Source organism: Eulemur rufifrons, chromosome 28 (assembly GCF_041146395.1).
Source record: "Eulemur rufifrons isolate Redbay chromosome 28, OSU_ERuf_1, whole genome shotgun sequence".
Taxonomy (NCBI): Eukaryota; Metazoa; Chordata; class Mammalia; order Primates; family Lemuridae; genus Eulemur; species Eulemur rufifrons.
In genome coordinates, this window is record NC_091010.1 from 69,297,339 (window position 1) to 69,316,922 (window position 19,584).

Below are 19,584 nucleotides of genomic sequence, written 5' to 3' on the forward strand. Positions count from 1 at the left end.
TCCCCTCAATACTATTCTCTTTCAAAGGAAGTCACTGTACTTAACACACTTAAGGAATGCGGATTATGCCCCTCCTTAAGAGGAGAATACCTACATAAGTTACTGGGAATTCTGCATGGGAGATTTCGCTCTCCTCCTTTATTTATTCAATCATTATGCTGTATGGATTGATGGATATTTATTTTATATGTTGGATTGTAATCCAATACTACTTTATTTTTTTTTTTGCTGAAATTGTTCCAGCTTTGGCCACAGGAAGCTTTTTCATTTTGCTCCTGTGTCCCTTCGACTTACATCATTGTGATTTGTTTGGAATTTGTTTTTATTTGTTTCATCTCAGTTTTCAGCATATCCTTACTCTCTGACACTACAAGATGCTCCAGGCTCATCTTGTATATTTCTTGCCCTAGTCCTAGGAAAAAAGGTCACTTCTTAAAGGACCTTTTATTAAAAAACAGTATTAGAAACCAAAGTCTGGCCGCTAGGTTTGCTCATTACCACAGGGATATTGTTGCTTCTAAGTCTTCTCAGTTGACATATCACAGAAATAGATGTGTGTGCCCTAACCCATATATAGACACATATTATAAATATTTCCATATGCAGCTATCTGTGTCTGTATTAAGCCAAACATTCATACTGATGTCTACAACTCAAATCTATTATCACATGGATTATTCTAGCTGCTGCCTCTTGCTTAACTGTAAATACCCACTCACAGTGAGGAGCCCAGCTCCGACTTTCTTCCATCCATTTACTTAACCGTTGGAGCCCTGTACGCATATATAACAGTATCAAAAATTTTAACACATATGCTCATAGGAAACAATTTTATCAACTGGAGTTCAGTACTTATGTGCAGTTCCTCTTGCCTTGAATCTTAGTCTCCACTCATTTCCAAAGTTACTTTTAGAAAAGTCCCCACCTACCCCCTCCTGCAGTGAGGATGTTTCATACATTTGTAATACAGTGAGAGTCTCTTGTCACAGTCTATATTCCCTTCCCAGGATCCCTCATCTTGCAAATGTTTTATTGTTGTTGTTAATTTGCATACATTGCTTAGGTTCACTCTTTGCGCTGTAAGGTTCTATCTATGGCTTTTGACAAACATCTGATGCCGCCTTTCTACCATTACAGTAGCGTACAGCATAGTTTCACCACCCTGTGCTGCACCTGCTCGTTTCTCCCCTCTTCTCCCCCATCTATGCCCCTGGAAACCACTCATCTTTTCTCTGTCTCTATAGTTTTGCGTTTTCCAGAAAGTCATCTAGTTGGGATCATACAGTATGTAGCCTTTTCAGACTGACTTCTTTCACTTAGAAAGTTTCCTCCGTGTCTGTTTGTGTCTTGATTGATAGCTCACTTATTTTTGTCACTGAATAATATTTCATTGTATGAATATACCGTAGTTTATCCAGTCACCTATCACAGGGCATCTTGATTGTGTACCATTTTTGGCAATATGAATAAAGCTGCTATAAACATTCACAGGCAAGTTTTTGTGAGGATATAAGTTTTCAAATCAGTTGAGTAAATACCGAGGTGTGCAACTGCTGGGTCACATGGTAAGACTCTGGCTTGTAAGAAACCACAAAACTGTTTGAAAGTGGACCATTTTGTATTCCCACCGGCACTGAACAAGCATTCCTGTTGCTCTGCTTGCTGGCAGGTTTTGGTACTGTCAGCTTTGAGATTTTAGCCTAATAGGTGGATAAGCATATCTCATTTTAAGTTGCAGTTCCCTGAAAACAAATTATGTTAAATATCATTCTTTATATTTATTAGTCATCTTGTATATATTCCTTGGTGAAGTTTCTGTTCACACTTGCCCATTTTTTTTTAATTGTCTTGTTTTTTTTTTTTAATGTTGAATTTCAAGAGTCTTTTCTTATTTGCAGTACAAGTCCTTTATCAGATATGTGTTTTGCAAATAATTTCTCCCAATCTGTGACATTTATTTTTGGAGTCTTAACATCTTTTGTGGTGTAGTTTTTCATTTCAATAAAGTCCAGCTTTTTTTGTTTTTTCATGAATCATATTGTATTTAAAACCTTCTGAAAACCTTTGGGTCCTGGTGACCTTAGGATCACCTAGATTTTCTCCTGTGTTATCTATCTCCTGAAAGTTTTATGATTTTTGCCTTTTAGATTTAGGTTTATGATCCATTCTGAGTTCATTTTTGTAAAAAGCATAAAGTCTGTATCTAGATTTTTTCTTTTTTTTGCACGTGGTGATCTGCTTGTTCTAGACCATTTGTTAAAGAAACTATCCTTTCTTCACTGAATCACCCTTCTTTTTCGTTAGAGATCTTTGTCAAAGTCTACAGTTGGTCCTTTGTGTCTGTGGATTCCACATCCGTGGATTCACCCAACTGCAGATCAAAAATATTAAAAAAAGAATGGGTACATCTGTACTGAGATTGTACAGACTTTTTTCTTGTTACTACATAAGCAATGCCATATAATAACTATTTATATAGCATTTACATTGTACTAGGTATCATAAGTAATCTAAAGATGATTTAAGTATATGGGAGGATGTACATGGGTTGTATACAAGTACTGCCCCATGTTATATAAGGCACTTGAGCATTTGTGGATTTTGGTATCCACACAGCCTCCTAGAACCAATCCCCCACAGATACCGAGGGATAACTGTGTATTTGTGTGGGTCTATTTCATTGATCTCTGCGTCTGTTCTACTACAAATACCACCCTGTCTTGGTTACTGCGGCTTGATATGTGTATTCATTTTCAGACATTGAATCAACCTTGATTTTCTGAGACAGACTCTATATCATTTTGAGTTCTTGTTCTTTTTATATATTTCTGGTTTTGATTTGCTAATATTTTTTGAGAATTTTTACATCTGTATTCATTAGAGATTGATTTTTACTTTTCTAGTTTTGGTATGGGGTAATGCTGGTCTCATAAAGTACTTCGGAAAATGTTTCTTCTTCTATTTTCTGGAAAGGATTATGTTGAATTGATCTTATTTTTTCTTTAAACATTTGATAGAATTCAGTGGTAAAATCATCTTGGCCCTGGAGCCTTTTTTCCCCCCAGAAGATTTTAAACTATGAATTCAACTTTTTAAATAGGTATAGGAGTGTTCAGGTTATCTGTTTCATCTTGGGTAAGTTTTAGTAGTTTGTACTTTTAGATAAATTGGTCTATTTCACCTAAGTTGTTGAATTTTTCTGTATAGAGTTATTCATAGGAATGTGTCATCTCTTTAATATCTGTGGAGTCTGTAGTGATATCTCCTCCTCCATTCTTGATACTGATAATTTGTTTCTTTTTTTATCTTTGTCAGTCTTACCAGAGATTTATCTGTTTTATTGATCATTATATAGAACCCATTTTTACTTTCATGGTTTTTACTCTTGGTTTCCTGTTATCAGTTTTACTGATGTTTGCCCTTACCCTTATTTTTTCTTTCTTTCTCATTGTTTTGGATTTACTTTGCTCTTCTTTTCCTGGTTTCTTAAGTTGGAAGTTTAGATCATTGAGACCTTTCTTTTATAATATAAGCACTTAAAACTATAAATTTTCCTCTAAATATTGCTTTAGCTGTGTTCCATATACTTTAACATTCTTCATTTTCAGTTTCGTTCTTTTCAGTGTATTAATTTCCCTTCAGACTTCCTCTTTGACCCACAGATTATTTAGAAGTGGTTTATTTACTATCCAAATGTTCAGGAGATTTTTCTATTATCTTTTTGACTGATTTCTAGTCTAATTTCATTATGATCAGAGAACATAACTTGTATAATTGCAATTATTTTACATATGTTAAAGTTGTGACCCAGAGTATGGACTACGGCCCAGTATGTCTTGGTCATTGTTCCATGTGCACTTGAAAAGAATGTGTGTTCTACTGTCACTGGGTGGAGTGTTCTATAAACGTCCAATAGATCCAGTTGGTTGTTGGTATTTTTCAGTTGTATGTCCTTGGTAGTTTTCTGAACCTAGTTCTATTGATTACTGAAAAAGAAGTGTTAAAGTCTCCAAATATAATTATGGATTTGTCTAATTCTCCTTTTAATTTTGATGATTTTTGCTTCATGGATTTTGAAACTCTGTTGTTAGTCATGTATACATTTAGAATTTGATGTGTTGTTTTTGTGAATTGATCCTTTTACCATGGAATATTCTTTTTTACCCCTGGGAATTTTCTTTGCACTTAAATCCACTTTATGTTAACTTTTTTAATGTGTTTGCATGGTACATCTTTTTTATCTTTTAACTTTTAACCTATCTATAGCTATTATTTGAAATAAATTTCTTATAGACAGCACTTTCTTGGATCAGTTTTTATCTACTCTAACAATCTCTTTTCATTGGTGTGGTTAGATCATTTACATTTAATGTAACTGTTAATATGTTTGAATTTAAGTCTAACATTTTATTGTTTGTTTTATATTTGTTCCCTCTGGTTGTTGTTTCTTTTTTTTTTTGCTTCCTTCTTTAGGGCTATTGTAACTTTCCTTAGTATTGTTTTAATTTGCTTGTTTTGTTTTCTACTATATCTTGAAAGCTGCCACATCCCATGTCCCCATGTCTGTAAGATGAGGAAACAGAAGCAAGCCAGCCTCCAGCGGAGTGTCCCTCCACCCCGGGCGTGTAAACACAGCACAACATACACAGGACCCCAGAACAGGCAGGAAGGAGGATGAGTTTGGAGAGGAAACAGGAGGAGGGAAGCAAAAGAAAGGAACATGCAGAATGTGGCATTTGGAGGCTGCTTCACAGAGCGCCGGGGTCTCGGGCTTGCCCTGCAGGGAGGGCCAGGATGAGAGAGAAGGATGGTATTGTAATGGCTGTCCCTTTGGGCCACTCGAGATTATCCTGCCAGCGCTGAGGACTGCTGTAGTCTCCTCTACTTCAAGAAATTGTATTTTCCACATCAACATGTGTTAATTTTTATGAGAAGATTTTGCTCCATTTTAGAATGATACTTAAAGTGTTGGCCCCTCCCAAAAAATGGGTGCAATTCAGCCATCTGATTTTGTGCAGGTCAGGATTTAAAGGCACTGTCTTTGAGAGCTGCTTAAACTAATGCCTTTGCTCCCTACCGGGTGAAATTGAGTTTTCAGACACATTTGTAAGATGATGTACTTGATTGCTAAATATTGCATTCTCTGAGCTGTGCTCCCTGATACATGGCCTGGTATGTACCAGTTAAGAGCTGGTTTCCCATGAAAAACTGACAGTGAAGCTGAGCATGTTTGATAAACTCTGTGCTCACATACGGACGTGTAATTGTTTTATTATACGACACTTTTACAGTTGGAGAGAAAGGTGCTCCGTAATTTGGCAGTCATTTGTCAGCACGGCACTCGAGGCTGGCGCTCAGACGCAGGTTGGAACCGTGCCATTGTTTCTCGGAACTGCTCCGTGCTCTAGTAGAGTTTGCACACACCTCCCTCTATTTTCCTACAGGTTTAGTAAAGTTCCAGGCTGTTCTCCCAGAACACCTGGGCAGCATCTTCTCCCCAGGTCAAAGCACAGAAGACAAAGCCCCCCTCTCTCTGCTCTCTGAGGTAGTCAGGAGAGCCTGTTTCTCGCGGTGCCGACGGGCAGCTTTCACTGTTTCTTTTCCGAGTCGGCTGCCCCTGAAATCTCTCCTCCTCCGAGTCACCACCAGGCTACCTTGCTTTTCCTCCCTTTTTTGAAGTTAGGCAGAGCAACAACAATAATGATGAACAGTTTGATTTCAAAACGCTTTCTGAAGAAATGACAGTAAACAGAGTGTGTTTGCACAAGGAAACCCCCCAGCAATCAGCCTGTAACACAACTGCATGTGCTAATGAACCCAGAGCTGTTAATGTGGTTTCTTCAGTTAAATTGATTCATGAATTTTGAAGAGAACATTATCTAATGAATTTTCTTTGAATAGAAAGCAATTAAAAGGACAAATCAGTCTGATTAACCCCAAAGTCACCCTCCTGCCACAAATGGTGTACAGTTTGAAATTATATCATAAAAAACTAGAGCACATTTGCTATCTTTCTGCCCTCTACTAATCCATGTAAATTAATGAACAACAAAGTTAATTTCTTTGATGACCCTTTTCTAGTATCACCTGGATTATGCTGATGTTTAATTTGCTTAATGTTATAATAAAGACTAAACAGATTTTTTTCCCAGTGAAGCGATTATCGTTCCCTTCAGTTAAGAAGTGATTTTTATTATTTAACACACATGTAAGGGTGTGTTTCCTTTAAGAACCAAATCGCACGTTGCCAGCTTGGCACCAAGTGTAATTAGTGCTGTCGTGGACACACTTGGAACATGGCTCCTGCCTGCGGAGCCCGTCCCTTTGTGTGGCCGTTCGGAAACTCCTGGCCCCGGAGGGCTCGGGCCCTGTGCTGGAGGACGTGGCTCCTCTCCAGCGCTCCTGGGCTACATGTCCCCCTTGCAAAGACAATAGGTGTCGATTCAGACCAGCCTCCTTCGCGTGCCTGGGCTTCTCTCCCGCAAACTCCACGCTGGGGAAACAATTTCAAACCTAGAGGCAGAGAACGTTCTCACGCGTTCACCTATTCATTCCTGCAGCAGGACGCAGTGCAAATGCAATTTGATGTGGTTAGTCAATTAAAATGGGAATAAAGTTATTTTATTTTTACAGTCCTATTCATTAAAGATGCCTGTAGCCAAGGTCACTGGCAGCCCCTGCCTGCCACGGGGCTTGCCATTCTGAGCAGCAGCTGGGGGGGTCCTCAGCGCTGCGGGATCGCCGCCTGGCCCACGGCTGCTGCTTCCTTCTTTGTCCCAGCTGAAATTGGAAAATAAGCAGCCTAGACAAAAGGTTTCCAGGTAGGTGGGCAGTCAGGGACTCCCGTGCTCCTTAACTGAGCCGTGTGCTGACTTACCGTGCCCAGGTACCGGAAGGGCGTCCCACACTGTCCTGTGTGGAACGTGGGGAAGAGGGAAGTTGGGGACATCTTCCACAGGGCCAGCCTGCTTGTGCCCTGCCTTGCACGCCTTTCTCCTTGCCTGGTGACATGGTGACAGGGAGGTGTGTGGGGGCCAGGTTTTAATTGAGCCTAACACCTCAATTTGTGTCGCTGCATTTTCTGTTTCGGGACTGGCAGCTATTTATATCAGAGCTGTTGGAGCCGTTTGTCCAAATAACGTCATTCTGCATTCTTCCTTTCAGATTCGTTCACCAGACAGGTGTTATGGAAGCTGCTGAAGGTTGTGAAATTCGGAGAAACTGTTTCTTACCAGCAATTAGCAGCCCTGGCAGGCAACCCCAAAGCAGCGCGGGCCGTGGGAGGAGCCATGAGAAGCAATCCTGTGAGTCCGGGCGGGCGTGAGTCTGGCCCAGCCGGCCGGTGGGGGCCGCGCCGTGGGGGCCGCGCCGCACGCGGGGCGGGGGGAGGCCGAGTGCCATTGCTGAGAATGTGTTTCCCAGGCAGCTGGGTGGCTGGGCGGGGACGAGGGGACACGTCTGTGCCAGGACCTACGCCCTCACCACACACCACACACACCGCCTCTGAGTTCGAGTCACGACACAAGCCTCTTGTTGTCACAGCGCCAGAGGGGGAGCCTGGAGAAGAGGCGGGCGGGCGGGTGGCCTCCATTCCTTCACTTGCTCGCTCTCTCCCTCAGCAGCCTGCTGTGTAGCAGGGCTCTCCGCAGTGCCCGGGGTACAGCAGCAAACTAGACCAGGCAAGGCTGCCCATGCGGAGCTGCGTTCTAGGAGGCTGACCGTGAAGGGTGCAAATCCAGCCCCACTTCCCTGGGGGCTGCACTCGGTCACCGAGGCCTGGGCTCCCCTGGGTCTCAAGGGTTAAAACAACAGGTGGGCACACAAGGCATAGGACCTTGCAGCCTGCAACGATGTACCGCCTCAGGCCACACCTCAGCAGGGGTGGTGCCCTCCCCCGGGGCCCTTCTGTGTCCGTGTCTTCCCGTGTGTCTGTGTTCACGTGTTGCCAGCTGGAGGCTCCTAGACCTCGTGAAGCCACAGGCTTTGCTCCCCAGAGGACGGGGCTGGGCTGCAGCGTGGGGTTGGCGGCACAGCCGTGGTGCCTGTAGCTGTGGGCCGTCCAGCATGAGGAAGGGAGTCGTGTGTGGCACGTGCTGTGGGCCTGGCCGGGGCCACACGAGCCTGTGGACCCTGCGAGTGGGCAGGAAGGGCACCCAGTCCGCAAGTCCCTCTGGGAGAGTCCGAGCCACCTCACGAGTGCCCCTGGAACCTTCCTGGCCTCCGTGCCCGCCCAGGGCCTGGCGAGGGTGGGCTGTCACGTTCGTAATGGCCTCTCCCTAAAGCTACACGAAAGCCGTCTCGTCAGGGAGAGCGAATGTGATCATCCTATCACGGGTGGGAAATCACTAAATCAGACTGACTTTCTAAAAAATTGCTGTGGTTTTGTGTTATTTCCAAAACTGTTTTCGTCCCTGCTCGAAAGGGAGAAGCAGGCATTTCCACCACAGCCTCGGCCCCGCTCGGGTGGCAGCCCCAGGGCAGTCCCTCATTTCTGGGAGATGGCAGTCAGGTAGCCTTTGGCACAGAACTGCATTGTTGTTCTTCAAAAGCAGCTGCTGTAGGTCTTTGGTGGATCGAATTGTCGTGACGTACACCCTAATCTAGGGAGGTTTTCCACCGTATTAAAATATCCCGACTTGTCAGGAGTGAGATGGCAGGACAGCCGCCACGCCTGCCTCTCCGATCCCTGCGCGTCCTCAGTTTCAGCGCCATGGCGGGTGGGTGGGGTTGGCATTTCCTTTTGCACCTGCTGCGTGTAATTGCGGAGTGAGTGCTCAGCTACGTCACTGGAAACACCCCTGCGCACACTGTGGCTCCAGTTTTCACAGTGCACATGGGATGTTCTGATCAGATTTCTGAAGACGGTCTTTGGCGTTTCCCGGCAAGGCTTAATCTACATCTTCCCTGTGGAAGGCCACCGTCTCCTCCCAGGTTGTGACTCAGGGTTGAGGAGTTCAGCTTTGCTGTACACAAAGGCAGCTGCTGGGCTGTGGCCCCATTTAATGTCCTGTGAGAACGCTGGATGCTGATGGTTTTTTGCTTCCTCCTCCTGCGTCACTGCGATTACTGTGTCAGGCAGTGTCTCCTCGTGCCCGCCGGGTAGAGTTAGTCGTTCTCCTCCCCTCCTGAGGTGGGTCTGTGCCCTCCGCGAGCACACTTGTAGACGAAGGCGGAGGTGGCCCGCCAGCGGGCGCCCGCTCTGCCTGCTTCCTCAGTGTGTGCAACTCACATCTTTTGCCACGGAAACAAGCTCCACTAACTGACACGTACGAATTAGTAACACACACGCCCCACCTGCCTCTCGTGACGCGACCACTTACTCACTCTCTGCGGTGGGGATGCCGTTGCCGGCTAGCAACCCTGCTCGTGGCGATATTCGGAAACATTTATTGTTCTGCAAACCAGGCTGGCTCCCTTCTCCGGCTATTAATCTTTATGAGTGTCTCTGTTCCAATACGGCCTCAGCCACTGAAATTTATAAAATAGGATCTTGTAGGGTTTAAAACTCTAATGTCTGTAAAGTCCATATAGCGACACCCCTGTCACGGGCTACAGCCAAGACCGGAGGTGCCCGTGGCATCGGAGAGGAAGGCATCGTACAGGCTCCATGTCTTGCGTCCTTCCTGTGCCAAGGGCGGCCGGGTAGTGGTGAGTCCTCCTGTGGCCTTTTCTATGGACTTCAATTCAGGCAGTGACCTTGAACTTGAGCAGAAGGTTTCAGCAGTGCCAGCAGCTGCAGTACCACTGAGATGCCTCCAACTGCAGCACAGACATGCCCAAGATACTACTGCAAGGAAACTTCTTCACCTGCGTGGTTTCCTATAGTTAGGTTGACAGGTTCCCATCAGGTTCCCATTAAAAACCTCACTCAATGGGGTTGGAGGATCAAAAGGTGACCCAGGGACTTGAGGGAGGAAGGGGCCCTGGTCAGTGACAGGCCATGACTGCCATCGATGTCCCCGGTGTGTGTTTCCTGTTGGTGCTGACAGCAGCGGCTCAGCCGAAGGACTACGCAAGTCCACTCTAGCCAAGACGGTGCGTCGTTGAGACGTGCTCACTGAAAGCATCTCTTATGTTCAGGCTGAATAGAGCGATTGTGCATTTAAGAGAGGAGAGTGAAAAATGGATTTGGAATGTTAGAAAACACCATAAAGCTCATTGTGCATTAATTCCTTAGGTGGTTCGCAATAAACGTGAACACACGCTGGTTCGTATTACAGCGTTTGCTGTTGGCGTGAGTTTCTCTCCCCCACCAGGGTACGGGATGCTTTTTGCTGTGTGGCAGTTTCCTCTATCCAAGGAGCTTGATTTCTCCAAAGTTTTCCAGGGAGGACTTGCTAGCCCGTGTGCGGTGGTTGGGCACCCTTCTAGAAGGCTGTCTGCCCCTTCACCCCGAATGAGAGGGTGGTCAGTTTCCCCACATACAGAATTGAAATCTCACCTCCCTGCCCCCCCCAAAACACCCTTCTTCTTCATCCTCAGACAGAATTTGCTAAATGCAGTTCAAAGGCGATCAATACATTGCACCGAGAGTCTCCCCACCTTTTTCTAAACAAACGCATTCCTGAGGAGTGAGTTTATTCACACATGGCCGTGAGCGCTAATGACCCCGAGTCTCGTTCTGCCAGTCACCCAGATGGCTGTTGATAAAGATTTAGCATCATGTTCTAAGTGTCAGGGTTGTCAGTGGAGCTGAACCATTTGACCAGAAGAAAAAAACGCACAGGGAGCTATTGATTACAGCTTCTCGGTGTCACTTGTTCACCAGGATTTAGGTATTGATGAGGCTGCGAGTGAAAACAAGCCCTTTCCCTTGTGGGCTGCTGCCCCGAAGAACAAAGGCGAAGTTGGAAAAAATATTCCACGGGTACCAGCATCAGAGGGATTCCATTATTGATTGAAAGGCCCCTTCATGTTATTTTTGTTGGAGACAAATCTATGGGTTTGGAAGTTTTATAGCATTTGAGAAAGGGGCTGCGTAAGTGATGGATTCGTGTATTGGAAGAATTAGATTTCACAGCATGAAGATTTCAATGCAGCTGTGATATTATGAGCTTCTTGGTTATTGATAAAAATTACATTTTATGCAGCACAGGCTTGAAAGGAGAGGGCACAGAGGGTACAGAGCCTTTGAAAATGTCCTTAGGGCCCCAATAAATTTTAGCAGGTCTTATAATTCTAATAGTCTGAAACTCACCACCAAAATTAATGTGCGTGGAAGTGGTGTTCTTGTTCCTAATGGTAGAAAGGGCGTGTGTTTGGTAGGCGACCTGTTCCCCACGACGGCTCGCATGAGACAGAGACTGGTCATGGCTGTCAGGGTCATCGTCGTCCTGTGCCACCTGTCCTAGCCTCTGCATTCGTATTTAGAAAGAAGGAGAAGAGATGTTTATTTTACTCATTTTTATAATTTCGTAGCTCATACGCAGGAAAGAAAAATCAAAGCTCGGTTGTGAAATGTGCTGTTAGGTAGGAAAACTGAATTGGTGGCTAAGTGCTTGTACAACTAGATTGAATTAAATACCTCTTTACCAGTCAAAAACATGAATTGTATGTTATTTATTGTCCTTGCTGCAATTATTAGTGCGACTATTTGATAAAAATCATCAGTGAGGGTAAATAGCCCACTCTTGAGATTTTTTTGCTGCTCCTTCCGAGGTCGAATTCTCTGCTGTCGCCAGGACTTGGCAGTTACTTCTCTTCGCTATGCTAAACGCGATGCCGGAAGTCAGCTCTGCATCAGCCTCGCTGTCCCGAGGCAGCCGTCAGAACCCTCTCTGACTGCGTCACTGTGCATGTTGCCATGGTGACCCAAACTCATAGGCAGACCAGGAACAGCTGTGTGACGCGAGGGAAGCCAGAGCCCCACCTCGCGGCCGTGTCACCCGCCGGCAGCAGGGCCCCAGGTCCAGGAAGGCCGAGCCTGGAGCCCTCGGGGGAGCAGTGGTTACAACCCCACCTTTGCCTCTTCACGGCCTGTAAACTTGGGCAGGAAGCTCCACGGGACGTGAGGTTGCCGTACCTGGCCGGGGGTGTTGGGGGCAGTGGGATGTAACCGTGCAGCATCAGGCACGGGGTCCGCCTGCTCCCAGGGGCTTTAAGCACCCTGTCCAAGATGGAGCTGGGATTACGCTGTCCCCTGGGAGGCAGGGAGCCAGGCCCCACAAGGGGCACACCTGGCAGGTGAAGTCTGTGCCAGGCAAGTGCACAGTGGTGACAACGGAGCTGCCTTTTGGGGTCGCCACTCCAGGAAGCAGAGGGGCCTGGTACACAGAGCTCCAAGATGCAGGGTGCGAGAGCCTGGCTGCTTCCTCTGGAACCTCCCCTGACTGGTGGTTGCTTCTTGCAGTTCGCTTGCTTTGGAGGATGGAGCTGGGGAACGGGTGGGCTGGAGATCTTTTCTCCGTTGAGCTGCGGGGACCTGGTGGTGGTCTGGGGACTCCTCGCCTTCAGGGTCCTGCAGGAAAGGCTGTGTTTTCTCACTGTGGCCCAAGACATGGACCCAGGCAGCCGTGTGAGTGCCAAGATGGGGCTGGGTCTGCGGGATCCACGTGTGGGCGTTTGGGGTGCAGGGGCAAGTGGGCCGGCTCTTAAAGAGCTGTTGTATGGACAAGGGACCATCAGCCAGTGGTCCCTGGACACCTCCTTGGCCTTCCTCGAGTTGTGGCAGCTGAGAACCTTCTGGAGCAAGCCCAGTGCCCTCCCCCTTCTCTAGCTAGTACCAGTTCCTGTCGTCATGCGTGCTGGCGGTCTACATTCTTCATGGAGTAGCCCCCGTGAAACTGCACGATGATGAGATGTGTCCCCCCGTGTCCCGGGCCCTCGGTGGCTGACCACGCACGCCCTTCTCCCTGGTCACCATGAGCTCCTAGGAAGAAGGCTGGTGCCCTGGGGACCCTCGGGCTGGTTCTTTCATAGGAAAAGTGGGACTGTGCTGAGATGTCACCACACACCCCTCTTGGGAAATGGCCCCAGCGTGGCTCTTCTCGGCAGCTGCTTGTTGGGATCTTTGGGCACATGTCCATGGAGCACCCACAGTCCCCTACAGTGGGCACACAGGGTGTACCTTGAGTTTGGTGGCCCCCAGGTGTGTGACTGTCCCTGGAGTGCTCTGTAGTATTTCCTCTGGCTGCCCGGGGAGCGAGGTAGACAGCCAGAGGTGACCTCCATGCATCCATCCCTGTCTTTTCCACCCGTGCCCTGAGCCAACTGAGAAATGGGTGGAGGGCGTCAAGATTTTAGCTTCGTGAGGATAAAAGCAAGATTGGAGGGTGGGGCGTGGCCAGGCAGCTTCCTGGTGGTTCCCACTGGAGTCAGGGCTCAGGGCTCCCCCACCGGCGCAGAAGTGACCGTGTCTCGGAAGCGGTCAGGGCGCCTCACACCCTGGGGCAGGCGAGTCACTTGCAGAAACCCAAAAGGTGCTGCGCTGGGTGTGCCCGTCCCTTCCTCCCCTATCAGGGGGCAGTGACTGGTCCCCCGCCGTGGGTGAGGCCAGCTGCGTCCCTCCACGTGGAAACCAAAGGCAGGGCAGCAGCAAGTGCCCTCGGCCACTGCGAGTGGCTGTCAGAACCTCAGCCGGACGGTGGAGCCGGGGCTGCTTCTGCCTCCCCTGCCGGCGGCAGCAGGACCAGGCGGAAGGTTTCCCTGAGGACGCCTGCTGAGGAAGGCGCCCGCCCCTCTGGAAAGAAGGGGGCCTCCCTGCCCCTGGTGGGATTGGCTACAGAGACATCATCAGACGGGTCCGTGGGCCTGTGTGTGGCGGCAGGAACAATAAGCAAGTCGCTTGGTCGTGATCCTCCGTCACATTCAGCACCTGTAAGCGCTTGGCATCCGGTCGTAGACCTGCAGTGTGTCATGCCAGCTCCAGGCTGGGAAAATAACGGGTCGGGCGCTGTAGGAGGCCCATGGAGGCCGCGACCAGAGCCCTGTCCTCGGGGCTTCGGAGTCGAGTCAGCAGCTCGGCCTCCTATTTGGAACTCTCTGGAGCCACGGACAGTAAGTAGCAAAAGGCATGATTGACTGTGTTCCGGCAAAACTGTGTCTGCAGAGACGGGGTGGGCTGCCCTGGCCCACGCGGTAGCCTGTGCGGTACAGCCTCCTCGGAGGCTTCCCGTTGTCTGGGAAACGTTTGACAATGTTACGTACCACCAGGAACTTAAAATTGTTTTCTCCTCCCAAATCTTGCCCTAAGAGGGATTCATTTCGAGGAAGATGCCTGGGTTCGCCTCAGGGCATGAGTCCCTCTGTTGGCCCGAGCCGAGAGCCCCAGGGACTCAGGGCCTGGCCTGGGAAGGGGTGTTGATGCCGAGACAGAACCAGCTCTGTCCCCAGCCCTGGTGCCACCAACAGCCCACCCGCCGTGAGCCCCTAACTTGTTGTGGTCTGACCTTGCCCTTGGCCCCAGAGCCCAACGGGACTGACTGTGGCTGCCCTCCTGTTTTTCAGGTCCCCATCCTCGTCCCGTGCCATCGCGTGGTCTGCAGCAGCGGAGCCCTGGGCAACTACTCTGGAGGAGTGGCCGTGAAGGAGTGGCTGCTGGCGCACGAAGGCGGCCAGGCAGGGAAGCCAACCTGGGGAGGGCGCTCGGGCCCGGCGAGGGCTTGGCTGGGGGCAGCGGGGGACGCCGCCAGCCCCCAGCACGCTGGCCGAAGTTGAGTGCAGCGGGAGTGAGCATTCCAGCGGCGTGTAAATGTAACGCTGCGTGGGACGGGGGGGGGGGGGGGGGGGGGGAGGGCGCCATATTGAAAGAGGCAGGTGCGTCCCGGTGGGACTCAGTGTGTCCTCTCGTTTCTACATTTTACAGCAGAATAAACTCAGAGGCCCAGATGTCGTGTGTGTCATTTGTTCCCTTACCTGGCACAGTTCTTTCATTTTTAATGTCTTTTAAAACAGGGACGAGAGAGTGGGGAAGACAGGGGTGGCGTCTGGTACCCACTGACGACACCTGGCTGCCGCAGACGTCCCCAGGACCAGCTCGAGGCTGTCCTGGGCTGCACCCGTGTCTGTCCACACTGGTGAGGTCCCCACCCCAGTACGGTCCCACAGTGCCCTTGCTCTCTGTCAGTTCCCACTGCCCAAGTGCACGGTGGTCACTGTCCCGCACTCGGGTCTCGCTGGAGCACAGAGAACAGGTGTGGAGGTAGATGCCTTAACTAGAGGTCTTGTGGCTTCGTTGTCCCAGTTGCCAGAAGATCTGACTCAAGATGCATCGTTTATGGACTGTATGGACTGAGTGGAAATTAACCATTTGCCCTGAAGATCTGGACAGATAAATAGCTCTTTGGCGTGGATTTGGTTGTGCCAGCACCCTTCTGGGCGCCCAAGTCTCACCCCAGGTCTCCCTTGCCACTCCTTGGCGTGGTGCCCTGGGCAGCAGGAGGGGAGGGACACAGGCCTCTCCTCCCAGAAGCCCTTGGGGTGACAAAGGGACCTCGGGACCCGTGGGTCTGTGAGGGCTCCAACAGCCCAGAGTTGATCCTGAAAGTCGTGGGTCGCTCCCAACAGCTCCTGTTGCCGACGGCAGCAGGGAGGGTTTCCAGCATCTGCCGTGTGCCACAGCCTGACACGTCATCACCGTGTGTCGTTTCGGCTGTGGGATTAACTAGATCCAAAAAGCGGAAGGGAAGCTTGTAGCTCTGCGTTTGGGTAAATAAAATGGAGCATCTGATAGATGGAGAAAACGAACCGTACCCAGCCGTGCCGTAGAAAGCGTGTTTTTATCCAGGGCTCCTTGTGAGTGTAAACCGCAGCAGGGAAGCTCGCCTGGTTCGTACAGGTCACCGAAACCTGGAGAAAGGTACAGCCTCGTCACCTGTACGGTTTGGATGTACTGTACGTTTCATGTTGCCCCCACAGAAGGGCAGGTGCCTAACGAAAACAAACTTCAGGCTTGTCTCAGTAACTTAGATTTGGTATATCCTTTTCTTACATCAGCCAAATTCTGGATCTTTTTTCCCGAAACGTAAAGTGATACGACTGTCCCTCCACTATCTTCGTTCTTAATACCTTTGAAGCCAGGTGAGTCTCACTCACAGTGGTTCCCACGGGGGTCTGGTGTTCAGGGCAAACCCCGGGCCACCCCACTCCGGCAGCCCCTCAGTGCTGGGCACACACTGAACACGCTGCCGTCCAGCCGCAGGGGTGCTTTTGGTCATTTCTGGTTTTCTCTCTCTGAAGGCAGAGGGGACAATTTCTGTGTGTTGGTGTCACCAGGAGGTGGGTGGGAAGAGCGGGATGCCCTCTGCCTGGGGCTGTGCCCTGCCCTCTTCTGGGCAGTGCTGCTCCCCAACATAGGCAGTCACTGGGTGACATCACACTGTGGCTTTCTCCTCTTCCGAAACAGACCGGAGACTTGGGGTTCTCAAAGGCAGCAGTGTCGGGCCTGGCTGGGCTGTGCGGCGTGTGAGTGCTTTCCAACAGAGGGCACCAGCGCCGCGCACTGTGCTGCTTGGGAGACCCCCTCCCCCCCCCACCACCCCCACCCCCTCCCCCTCGCCACCACCACCCCCACCCCAACCCCGTCTCTGCTTCCGCGGGAGCTTGAAAGTGGGCGGCCAGGGAACCCTGACGGCTCCCGGCGTGGCTCCGAGACTGTGCACGCTGCCTCCACGCCCACACGTGGGCCAGGCACGTGGTCTGCACGCAGGCCATCCTCTCTATTTGGGCCCATAGAGGACGACAGCCTCCCAGTGTCATCTCCAAGTTCCCAAGCAGGGCCAGGCTCTGAGCGAGGGTCCTGGGCCCGTAAAACTGCCTCCAGCGAGGGCTGAGCCCCCAGCACGGGTCAGTGGCCAGGGGACCCACCCCGTCAAAGCCAGCCGTGGTGACCCAGTGTCATGCAGCCTGGAACCGGGCGAGGGCCTGTTTGGGCCGTGCCCTTGGTGCAGTACAAAACCCCGCTCTGCCTCGTCTCCAGGGGTTTGCTCGGCCCTGTCGTGGCAGGCTTGATAGATGCCCCGGGGTTCTCTCTGACAGAGGCAGCAGCAGGGCTCAAACCGGCGTGGCCGTGTACCGCTCCAAGGACAAGCTCTGCAGAGCCGACATCAAAAGTCAGCACGCAGCCCGCCTAGAGCCGCTCCGCTCCACTCCACGTTGCAGCACAGCTTATGAAAATAAAAAGGGAAAGAGAAGGCACAAAGAAATACAAAAATATTTTCCAGATAACAAGACACGTCGAAACAAGAGAGCTCTGTTCTTCGGCCTTGGCCCCGGGTCTGCCCCACCTGCCGGGTTTCCGTGTCCAGCACCACGGTGCTTTGAGGCTGACACGGAGACCCGCCGTGGCGTGGCCACTGGCTCCTTGCAGCAGCTCGTACAGGCCGTGCTGGTCTCCTGTTTCTAGGGGCTGAGATAACAAAGGACTCAGAAGGATTTGTTTTTGCATGAACCATACTTAAAACGAAGTAGGTGCCGTTGGCAGTGTGGGAGACTGAGTTTTAGGAGGGGTGGGTAGATTTTTATTCCAGTCTGTCTTCCCCGTTAGGAGCAAAAGTGTCGGGTAAACCCACCCACACTCAGCTTGTCCTGTGGCCACGTGGCCTGATGAAACTTTTTTTAGGCCCAAAAAAGAGAAACAACCGTGGAAACGTGGGCGTCGCGGTGCTGGCGGTGCAGAGTCAGGAGGTCTGGAAGGGCTTGTGCTCGGGGAATTGTAGACCCTGGTGGGATCGTTAACTTACAGCTGTGGGTGCGGAGGTTCTGGGCAGGGGTCTTTCAGAGGAAGTGGGCAAGCGTTACACACAGTTGGGATCTTTAACTCTCATACGCGTCTCGCCCAGCAGAAACCACTTACTGCACAGCCTGCGGATGGGGGGCTTGGTGATCCGCTAGTGATGGAAATCGTTGGTGTGACTTGTCTCTTCCCATGCACACCTCTTCTCCCGTGGCTCCCGCTCCCTGGGCGCCATGTGGTGACCCAGAACTGTCTGTCTGGGGGGCGAGCTTTGTCCAGTATGGACATGTTTGTATGGAGACCACTGACTTTGCTTAAATCGTTTGTGAGCAACGGCGTCAGTCCCAGAACCTCTTTGCCATAAAGCTGCAGAATAAGATGAAAACCTGTGTATACAGATTGCTTGAAACCTAGAGTGTGGTGTGACCCAGCAGGAGCCCTGGGGGTGTGGACCACCTCCAGGGAAGCCACTCGGGAGGGTCCTGCAGCGCCCTGGGGACCCCTCCTCCAGAGACGTGTCCGCAGACCTCACACAACCCCTGGCCTGGGTCTCGGGGGAACGGCGGCACTGCTGGCGCGTCCCGCTCCCCTACTTGGCAGCCTTGGCGTGGGCACGCCCTAGCCGTGACCGGGGGCAGCGCTGCCAGCTCAGACCTCGCCCCACTGGAACGCGCAGGACGTCACTGAACTGGGAGGTGAAAATTGTTCGTGTCCCTGCAGACCTGCCAGAGGTCTCAGTGCAGTGTGGGTTTCAAACAGCATAGAGGACTCTGGAGTGATAAATTGGCTAAATCTTTCTATTTTACTAAAAAGGTTTTCCTAAAAGACCAACTGGGAAGCCGCCCTTGGCCTGCAGCCCCAGCCGGGTGCCCGCGCGTTTCCAGCGGGTGGGGAGGCGGGCACAGGCCCTCGGGTCCGGTGCAGTTGGCCTCCCTCAGGCCGTGTGGGGGTTTTCTCCTTGTTCATGGGCATTTGCTTAAAAGTTTGCGTTTAAGAATCTGAAGTCCACATCAATTTTACTTATCAGTTTGAAAGACATTGAGATTTAAAGGGGACAAAGGCGCTGCCGAGCGGCCCCTGTCTGTCTGTCCGTCCGTCTGTCTGAAGGGCTGGGGAGGTGGAGAAACTGCAGGTACCGCCGCGCCTCCCGGTGACGAGGGCACCGTCCGGAGTCCCCGGGACCCCGTGGCTCCAGCCGCTGACAGATGGGGAGCGTCTGGCCTCCGTCAGCCGGGCGGCCGACAGGGGTCTGTCGGGGCGGGATGAGAAAGTAGGAAGTGGGTGCTGGGCGAGGTGCGAACTGACGGCAGAGCCCGGCCTGACAGCGCCTCTGATTGATGAAAGGACATTGTTAACAAGCCTTTAAAGTTTCTCATTAATGTTTGTTTCATTGAAAAAAGCCACCAGAAACAAAATTCCGCACAGACAGTAATTAAGATGGATCCCGTACAATGTGGCATCGGGGTTGCTGGGAGCCGTAAAAACCCTCCTCCGAAATCCTTGCTTTCGAGCTGTCATTTTCCGGGTCCTTGAAAGCGCCACATGGTGTGGGGAGGGGGGTAGAGTGAGGCACGTTTTGTGGCCGTGACGTGGTCAGCCTCACCGGAACCTGTTTTTGCCGTGGCCCAAGGACGCAGAACGGAGCTTGCTGACTTTGTCCCAGCCTGCGACACGGCGGGGGAGCGGGGCAGGGAGAGGCTCTGCCGGCTCTGAGCCAGCCTGAGGAGCGCGTCCTCGCGGGCGCTGCACGGCGCGTGTGGTTCCAGCCGGGGACGAGGTGGGGGCCGTCTCTTCTCCTGGTTTCTGCGAGACAGGTCGGGCCCCCCCCCTGCTGTACAGGCATCTCACGTGCACACGCTCGAGCACTTTTTTCCCAAGTCTTCCCATTATGCACCATTTCCGTCTGGATCCTG

The 19,584-nt window shown here is 50.7% G+C and overlaps 1 protein-coding gene across 4 annotated transcripts in view; it reads left to right on the forward strand.

The window, feature by feature from the left end:
* Positions 1 to 14,820, forward strand: part of MGMT (O-6-methylguanine-DNA methyltransferase) — a 265,516-nt gene extending 250,696 nt beyond the window's left edge. For all 4 annotated transcript variants that reach the window (XM_069460299.1, XM_069460300.1, XM_069460301.1 and 1 more), the window contains 2 exons: positions 7,165 to 7,304; positions 14,446 to 14,820. In XM_069460299.1, coding sequence (XP_069316400.1) covers positions 7,165 to 7,304; positions 14,446 to 14,655 — 350 coding nt within the window. In that variant the 3' untranslated portion in view covers positions 14,656 to 14,820. The remainder of the gene's footprint in view (positions 1 to 7,164; positions 7,305 to 14,445) is intronic.
* The last annotated feature ends 4,764 nt before the right edge of the window (positions 14,821 to 19,584 follow it).